The sequence below is a fragment of the Piliocolobus tephrosceles genome, chromosome X (assembly GCF_002776525.5).
Source record: "Piliocolobus tephrosceles isolate RC106 chromosome X, ASM277652v3, whole genome shotgun sequence".
Lineage (NCBI taxonomy): Eukaryota > Metazoa > Chordata > Mammalia > Primates > Cercopithecidae > Piliocolobus > Piliocolobus tephrosceles.
Window position 1 is genome coordinate 90,452,052 of NC_045455.1, and position 9,547 is coordinate 90,461,598.

General features: G+C 41.3%; 1 protein-coding gene across 2 annotated transcripts in view; it reads left to right on the forward strand.

Moving 5' to 3' along the window:
• The first annotated feature begins 4,639 nt into the window (after positions 1-4,639).
• The window catches only part of MTMR6 (myotubularin related protein 6), a 34,837-nt gene continuing 29,929 nt past the window's right edge, over positions 4,640-9,547 (forward strand). For both annotated transcript variants that reach the window (XM_023190288.2, XM_023190289.2), the window contains exon 1: positions 4,640-4,998. In XM_023190288.2, coding sequence (XP_023046056.1) covers positions 4,975-4,998 — 24 coding nt within the window. In that variant the 5' untranslated portion in view covers positions 4,640-4,974. The remainder of the gene's footprint in view (positions 4,999-9,547) is intronic.

Below are 9,547 nucleotides of genomic sequence, written 5' to 3' on the forward strand. Positions count from 1 at the left end.
TAGAGGTGCCCGCCACCTCACCCGGCTAATTTTTTCTGTTTTTTAGTAGAGACAGGGTTTCACCGGGTTAGCCAGGATAGTCTCGATCTCCTGACCTTGTGATCCGCCCGTCTCGGCCTCCCAAAGTGCTGGGATTACAGGCTTGAGCCACTGTGCCCTGCCGGATGTCAACATCTTTTAAGGGAAGGATAGGAAAGTAGGAACACAGGTGCGTATTGAAATCCTCTGAGACTGGATCATGTGCTTTGTAAATATTACTAACAATAAAACAAGTATTAGTGAATGAACCTCTTCTCTTTCCACTGTTTCTTCATGTCCCACCCCTTGTATTGCGGGGAAATGGGTCTTTTAAAAGTTCCTTGCGGTAATCACCAAGGGGAGAACTGGCGACAGAGAAGCAGATGGCCTGGATCATCTGGATCCTATATATGGTACCTGACTGGGGCTTCCACTCAGCTACTGCTGCTAACGGGACACGTGTTCCCAGAGCTCCCTGTGCCCTTCACATGCACAGGGTCTTCAAATAATGATGCGGGGACCTCCAACAAAAGTACCAAATCCCTGCTCCATCATTCAGTAGTGAAGCTTGCCAATAGGCAAGTTCTCCTATAAAGGGTAAGTTTCCGATCAGCATTTTATTGCTGGAAAGGACCATTAAAGATGATCAGATATTGGAGGATGGCTTCTGACATCAAAGTCAGAGGCCAAAACAGCAGAGAGAGAACCTAACAGCAATAGAGTTCAGGAAGCAAAAATTACAAGAAATATATAAATAAATAAAAACTATTATTCACCTAGGAGAGATGAGATCTTATATGTATCAGAGCAGGAGGCTAGGAAACAAATAAATGAACAAACTGAAAAACAAAGAAAAATAGGAAAATGTATGTAACCAAAAAGATCTCTTCACTTAGAAACAATAACATTCTAGTAGACAAACCTTGTGCTCGGATTTTGGATTCTTTTTTTTTTTTTTTTTTCCAGTTAGGTCATCTTGGGTTCAGAACAGATCTTGGATCTAATATCATTTTCCAATAAAAGGAACCAAAGCTCCTTGGAGAAATGGATGATTCTAGGGCTGGGGTGGGAAAGATGCAAGGTGAGCCTGGAACATCTTGTGGTACAGCATACCTGTATTCCCAGCTACTCAGGAGGCTGAGGCAGGAGGTAGCTTGAGCCCAGCAGTTTGAGGCTGGAGTGCACTACGATCATGCCTATGAACAACCACTGCATTACAGCCTGGGCAGTACAGCGAGACCTCATCTCTAAAAAACAAATAAATAAATAAATAAATAAAAATAAAGTCTATTTAAAGTGAAAACACTTAGAAAATAAAAATATAAGCCAGGCACAGTGGCTCATGCCTGTAATCCCAGCACTTTGGGAGGCAAATCTTGTGCTCAGTAGACAAAAAAGAAAAAACAAAAGAATCCAAGATCTGAGCACAAGGTTTGTCTACAATTATATATGTATGTACATGTATATGTGTGTATATATATACAATATGTACATATAGACATACATACACAAATATATATAATTGCAGGAATTAAAAATATTAGAAACATTGGAGTATTAAGTTGTAAGAATTTCCTAGAGAGTAGATTAGAAAGGCAAATACTTAAAAAATAGGAGTGAAAAGATAGTAAAATTAGGGAGTCAGACCAGGAATTTCTACTGAAAAAAGAAAGGGGCTGGGCACAGTGGCTCATACCTGTAATTCCAGCACTTTGGGAGGCTGAGGCAGGCAGATCACTTGAGCCCAGGAGTTTAAGACCAGCCTGGGCAACATGGAAAAAACCCGTCTCTACAAAAAATACAAAAATTAGCCAGGCTTGGTGGTGCCCACCTGTAGTCCCAGTTACTCAGGAGGCTGAGGTGGGAGGATTGCTTGAACCTGAGAGGTCGAGGCTGTAGTGAGCCGAGATCGTGCCACTGCACTCCAACCTCAGTGACACAGTGAGATCCTGTCTCAAAATAAATAAATAAAAATAAAACAAAATAAAAAGAAAGGAGAAAGGACAAGAGGGAAATAGGAAAGAAGAAAGATGAGGGAGAGAAGACAAGTGAGAAGAATAAAAAAATTTAAAAAGGGAAGAAAGAAAAAGGAAGAAGGAAAAAGAATGAAACAGTAATTATTACAGAAATAATACAAGAAAATGTCCCAGAATCGAAGGACTTATGTTTTCAGATTACAGAGCTCAAAACACTAGGCAGAAAAATAAACAAGAAAGCTAAGGTTTATTGTTGAAATTTTAGACCATTGGAGATAAAGAAATCCAAAAAGCGTCCTGAGAAAGTAGAAGCGATACCTAAAGGGAAATCGGAACACCATCGGATTTCTGAACTGCATTGAAAGTTAGGATATGTCTCTGGGAGCTTTGAAAATCCTAATTAAAAATTACAGAATTCTAGACCCAGTCAAACTTCCCATCAAGGATTTATGCTCCATTCACCCTTTCTCAGGAAGTTAATACAGAATATACTACGTCAAAATAAAACAATGCAAGTAAGTAAATCGAGAAAGATAAACCACAGGATCTAAAAATTCAGCACAAGTAACCAACACATTTCTCAGGCCCATGGTGAGGAGAGTCCCAGGATAATATCCATTCAGTAAGCTCAGAGAACACAAGTGCAAACTGGAGCAAAAGGAGAAAAGGCTCCTAGAAGCATCTGGAGACCTCTAAAGAGATGTCTTGAGGAAAAATAATGGAACTGAGTGATTGTCAGATTTAACCATAAGGAATATTCTATCTAGTGCAAGAGTCAAAGAAATGTCATTTAATATTTTGTCTGTTATTTTACTTTATTTCTGTAAAGCTAGATAATTTTCTAGACTATCATATTAACATAAATAGAACTTTAATATGGATCTTGAGAAGCCAATCAATGTAAAACAGTTGTCAAGAATACAGACTTTGAAGTCAGCCTGTCTGGCTTTATAACATGGATCTTGGCTTTATCTGCTATGTGATACGGGGCAAGTTACTTTACTTCATTGTGTCTCACTTGTCTCATCTCTAAAATAAGGAAAGCAATAGCATTTTCCTCCGAATACCCGTAAAGCACTCAGTACCTTTGGTCACCTGACATCATTGTGATTGCCTCTCTGAGAACTGGTAAAGAGAGGACACAAGCAGTGAGGAGATGAGAAGAGGGAGGATGATCTGTAGGGGAATGCGGAAGGAGGAAGATATAAACTGGGAGGAAAATGATATAAAGAGGTTTTATTAAGAAAGTCTTGCTGTGTGCTATACAGTTCACCTCTTTCTGTTTTCTCAGAAAGCAATCCTCAGTAAAGACCTACATTACTTTTCTCTTTCTCTCTCTCCATATATATATTCGTATATATATATTTTTTCTGAACAGATTTTGTGAGTTTTTTTGGGGGGGGAAGGGGTGGATGTGATACTGTACTAAGGTTGGCTTCTAGGTGGTTTAATGTAACTCTTATTACATATTTATTTTAAAGGAGTAAGCAACTCCACCACAAAGGCTGTTGTGTTTAATAACCATCTCCATTGTGTTGGCAATCTGTCTGAAACATAGTAGGCACTCAAAACAAAACAAGCCAAGACAACTTGAACAAAATGAAACAAATAAGTGAAACAAAAATTTTAATTATAAAAGAAAATTTAGATGTTGGGCTTTTCTAACACTAATCGCAGTAAGAAAGATGAAGATTACAAACCCTAATTCGCTTAGTACAGAATACTTACAAAACGTAGAGCAGGGTTTCTCGAACTCGAACTCCTGACTTCAATTGATCCGCCCGCCTCAGCCTCCCAAAGTGCTGGGATTACAGGCGTGAACCACCGCGTCTGGCATAGAGCAGGTTTTTTCAACCTCTGCACTTTTGTCATCTCTGAGCCAGATAATTCCTTCTTGTTGGGGGGTTGGTCTGGTGCCTAGTAGGGTGCTCAGCAGCTGACTTGCGACTTGGCCTCCACCCACCAGTTGTCCCCCGCCGCCACCCACTCCCATTTGAGACAACCAAAAATATCTCCAGAGCTTGCCAAATGTCCCCTGGGGAGAAAACTCACTCCAGGCTGAGAAGTACCACATTAGACGTATTCGAACAAAAATAACCCTCATCTAGAAATGTAAACTTTTTGTTCACATAAATAAAAATTACAGAACACGGTTACATCGAACTTATTGTTCTATAGCCATTTTTTTTCTTCCCTCGGTAATGCAGCATTCACATTTTCTTTATGTGATATCCTTCTACAGGATGAGTTTTAGTGGAGGCTGGTGCTAACATCGTATGAAATTGAGGTAGGAGGCGGGACTCTGACAGCAGACCAGATTGAGGACTAGCTAGTCATCATACTTTACATAAGGAATCCGTAGTATTGGAGATTTGATTGTTTCAAATAAGGCTGGTTTCGTTATCTGGTTATTTCCTTAGAATAATAACTCCAAATCTAATTATTTCCTTAGAATACATTCTTATGAGTAGAACTGCAGCTCAAACCAAATTTGGTGGTGTCCATTGGTATGGCGACGGACCTCAGAACATCCTCCAGTCTTGCCCTCACCCCACAGGAGCCCTTTACTGGGGCTCCATTGTCACGCAGTCTTCCTCTGCTACCGCCCAGCGTCCGCTCGGCGGGATGACAAAGACCGCCTCGGGAGGGGTGGTGAGCAGTATCGGCCTCCTCCAGCAGGGGGCGCTGTGGGATCCGCCGCGGTCCGGGACGAACCAGCAAGCCGCTCTCGGTCCGCAGACTCTCTGCCCGTCCGCCAGCCCCTTGTTCCCCGGGAGGCCGCGGGGTCTGGGGAAGTGTTTCTAGGAGACGGCGCTCGCCGGCTGCGCCTGCGCGGTTGACGCTACCGGGGCCGGCTGACGGACCCGCGTCGCTGGCTGGCGGAGGGAGTTCCCGCTTGCTCTCGGTCGCTGTCACCGCCCTGTTTCTCTAGCCCCATGGTACGCCCATGAGACCGGCTGCTGGCTGACGTCTCCTCGCGATGGAGCATATCCGGACGACCAAGGTAGTCGAGCGCGGGACAACCAGTCTTCACGGGCCCTGGTCTGACCCGGCTGAGGGAGGAGGAGACGAAGGCTCGGCTGGCCTGACCGGGGCTGGGGGCCGGCCCGGCGGAGACCCGGCCCGGGGCGGGAGGGTCTGGCCAGGCCTGGTCTTGGAGGGCAGGTTCAGCTTGGGCTAAGCGGGGTGCAGAGGCCCCCTGTACCTACGGGAGCAGGGGTCCCTCCTGCAGCATCTCGGAGTGCGTAGGGATAAGTCTGGGAAAACTTGTCACCGCCCTCCTAGCTCTACGTTTTCTCGGGCAAAATTGGGGCTCCTTTAACTTTGGGGTCTTTCGGCCTTTCGTTGCCTCATCTACCGGAAAATGGGTCTTCAAATTAACATTATGATGCTGTGTAAGCGTGTCCTTGCTCACATCATTGTCCCGTGTCGCAGATTCACAATGCGAGTTTGCGCGCCACCTCCCTTTGCTGCCTCGGTCTCCAGTCTTTCGGATCCGGTGTTTCCGTGTAGGTGCTTCAAACTTGAGGCATTGTCCTAAGTGTCAGTAGTCAGTTTAACAGGAGTCCCGGAGAAGGGAAAAATGTTATTCCGTATTTTAAAAGATGGGACGCAGCTTTATTCGATTAATCTTTTTACACTCCAACCTTAATTTTTGTGTGTGGAAGACCTTTATTTTGAGAACGAACAAATATTTTTATTTCATTACACATTTAAAAACGGAGGGAAATGACATCAAAATATTACCAAATTACGTTTCCAACGACATTTAATTTTAACTTTGGGAGGGAGAAAAACAAATCGAGACGGAAAAAGTAACATTTTAAAATCACTGCGAGCCCACTGCAAGGCAGCCTCTCCACGTTTTGACAAAGCTGAAGCCCTGTTAGGTGCTGCCCATCTTAAAGTTCCGGCTTATTTAGGGAACCAGCAGATGTTCGTTATCTTCATTATTCCAAGAAGAATTTGTGTTTTTAAAATTTTTAAAAATGTTTCACAAACCTTTTAAAGGTACCCATGAATTTTTATTAGAGTTTGTCTTTAACGTTGTGCATACCATATCTAATAAAATTGAAGATACTGAAAACTAACCCTTAAAACATTTTTAAGAGAAGAAAGATAAAATAACTTGAGAATTCAAGTTGTTGGTACTTAAATTTTGAAAATAGAAGGGTGCTTAAGTCTATAACCAAACTAGTAGAAGGTGCACAGATGGAAAAGAGGACTAGACATTGGATCAGGTTCTTGTGTTGGTTCCAGATAGGTATTATATAGTAGCTAAGTGCACGTGACTGACTTCTGCATCACTTCCAACCTCCTCTGTTTTTCATGTGCTTTCTACGGTGCATAGCACACAATCGAAAACCAGTAAAAGGCTGGGCACGGTGGCTTACGCCTGTAATCCCAACACTTTGGGAGGCCGTGGCGGGCAGATCGCTTGAGCCTAGGAATCCGAGACCAGCCTGGGCAACATAGTGAAACCCAGTTTCTACAAAAACAAACAAAAAAATTGGCTGGGCATGGTGGCTCACGCCTGTAATCCCAGCACTTTGGGAGGCCGAGATGGGCGGATCACTTGAGGTCAGGAGTTCGACCAGCCTGTCCAACCTGGCAAAACCCCATCTCTACTAAAAATACAAAAATTAACCAGGCGTGGTGGCAGGCGCCTGTAATCCCAGCTACTCAGCGGCTGAGGCAGGAGAATTGCTTCAACCCGGGAGGTGGAGGTTGCAGTGAGCCAAGATGGCGCCACTGCACTCCAGCCTGGGCAATAGAGCGAGGCTCAGTCTCAAAAGGAAAAAAAAAAAAAAAAAAAAGCCGGGTGGGGTGGTGTGTACCTGTAGTCCCCAGCTACTCGGGAGGCTGAGATGGGAGGATGGCTTGAGCCCAGGAAGTGGAGGTTGCAGTGAGCCAAGATTGCGCCATTGCACTCCAGCCTGGGTGACGTAATGGGGGCGGAAAAAAAAAGAAGAAAAAAATCAGTAAAAGTAAACTGAATCTGATCAACTAGAGCAAATCCTATTCTTAGGTGGATAAGAGTGAACAGACTTGGAAAATATTTAGGATCTCTTGGTTATTTTAAATCTTTCCTCCTTCAATGTATTATGAATATATATCTTTGTTTTTATTTGTAGAGTTGTAGCCCCTCTTATTAGCTCTTTGAAAGTTATCACCGTTGACTTTCATTTTGTCTGATATTCCTCTTTATCAATGGATGAACTTTTCTTGAAGTAATGTTCTGATTTTGACTTACCTTTACACAGTGGTCCCATGCTGGTGGTTTAATAAGGCTTTTTTAGAGACTAAGAAATTTCTGATGATTTTCTATTACAACTACTTTTCAAATATGCTCTTTTATTACTTTGGGTTGTTTTTCTATTATTGGATCACTACTCTGGAGTAATATTAAGTGAGTGTATGTAGACCGCAAATAAATATTTGCTAGGTACCTAGTATGTGCCAGACGCTCTGTTGACGCTGGATGTATCACAGCAAGATGGAGGTGGACCTCAGGGTACGTTCTGTTAATTGCTGTGGGGACTGTAACATTTTCTTAAATTATTAATGTATTGGGAAAATAACTTATTCTTAAAAGATTGGTTTGAACATAGCCAACTTTTTGTTTCCATAATGCATAGCCTTCATCTGGATTTAGTTAGTTTGCTGAAAAAATAAGTGTAAGTATTTAAACCGAAAGTGGATTGTTTTAGATTTATTAGCTGTTTTGACCTTTATGTAGTTTAGTCATTAGGATCAAAATTGACTGTAGAATGTCCTTTATGACTATTTAGTGATTTATGTGGTTCAGTCAGCTGTATTTGAAAAGTAATAATTACCATTTGTTGAGCAACTATATGTCAGTATAGCCAATTATACAATATTATTACTTTATAATATGTACAATTGCGTAAATATGTTAATTTATACAGTGTCATCACTGATCTCTTAAATAACCTTGTCAGTTGGGTAGTATTATCTCCATTTATAGGTGAGGAGGAAATAGGCTTAGGAATTTAAGAAACCTGCTCAATTAGCTCATGAGAGATAGAATTAGTATTTAAACTAAGGTGTATTTAACTCCAAAGACTATGTATGCTTTTTCCAGTGCCTCTCTAGTTTTAATCTAATTGTTAAATGTGCATTAGTATTAATTCAGAAATAAATGCTGATAATAATTCTAAGAGGTTTTCTCCCCAAACCTCTTTTTGCCATAAATAATATTTATGTGGTATTGTTTTTAAATAATATTTAGGATTATTATTGCTTGCTAACCAGAATTTTATCAGATTAAGTATTTTAGCTGAATACTAATGAACATATATATCATTCTGTTTTGGTCACATTTGGTTTACTAACTGTATAGCATCAAAGATATCAAGTCCCTGAATCTGGATTTCTGAAAGAGCATTTCCAAGCTTCACTTATGAATCTTGTAGCTACTGCCTATCGCTATGAGCTCTGATTTTGCCGTAATGACGTAGTCCTGCCAAGAAACAATGAGAAATATGCAGAGACAGTTCTTCATGCAGTCTTTCTCCTTTCTCTGCCAGTACTTTGGCTGACATCTTATGTTGATGTCAAATGATATTGTCTTATCTGTGAATGGAACTTTACTGAATGGAATGGAAGAACTTTTTTTAAGCTATAAATGAAAGACTGACTGCTAGAGTTTGTAATCAAATGGAATGTCTCATAAAAATTTGGTGCTACTAAGGCCCAAATTGAGTTATTACAAAAGTTAATGCCTAACTTGTTCTTTAGCTTGCTCCCTCTTTTTGTCATTAGAATGTGATATCATCCATGCATGTATACAAATATTTCTTCCCTCTGAAAGAAGGAAGGAGATATAAAAATAAGAACGAATCCAGAGTAAGGAGAAACTGATAGTATTTAAATTGTCTTTGAAATAAGAGCCAATAGGTTTTGAGGAGCACCTGAAGACTTTTTTCCAAGTAAGGTGCTGTTTTGATTTTCACTAATACTATCCCATTTTACAGGTGAGGAAACTGAAACCCTGAGAGAATAAATAAAATAACTTGTCCTGGCTCGCACAATTAGCTCTGCCGAAGAAGAGATGTAGGTGGGAACTTGAATTTAGGTCTTTCTGATAGCAAGCCTATTCTCTTAACCACACTCTCTATGATCTAATCAAGAGATTCTTACTCAGGGCAGTGTGAGTAAGAATAGAGAGGAGGGAATGAGTAGGAGAAGCTTAGGTGGTCAGACTTTTTCTAGTAGCTAGCTGATTGTGAGGATCTAATGTGAGGGATCTAGTGGCTTCAAGAGTAGATTTGGGAGGGAGTTGTGTTTAGGTAAATCATCGAAATTTCTATTTTGGATGAGTTTATGCAAGAATATGTTGAGACTCTATAGAGAATAGTCTAAACACTTAAAAAGGGCAAGCAAGCCGGGCATGGTGGTTCATGCCTGTAATCCTAGCACTTTGGGAGGTCAAGGCAGGAGGATCACTTGAGGTCAGGAGTTTGAGACCAGCCTGGCCAACATGGTGAAACCCTGTCTTACTAAAAATACAAAAAATTAGCGGGGCATGG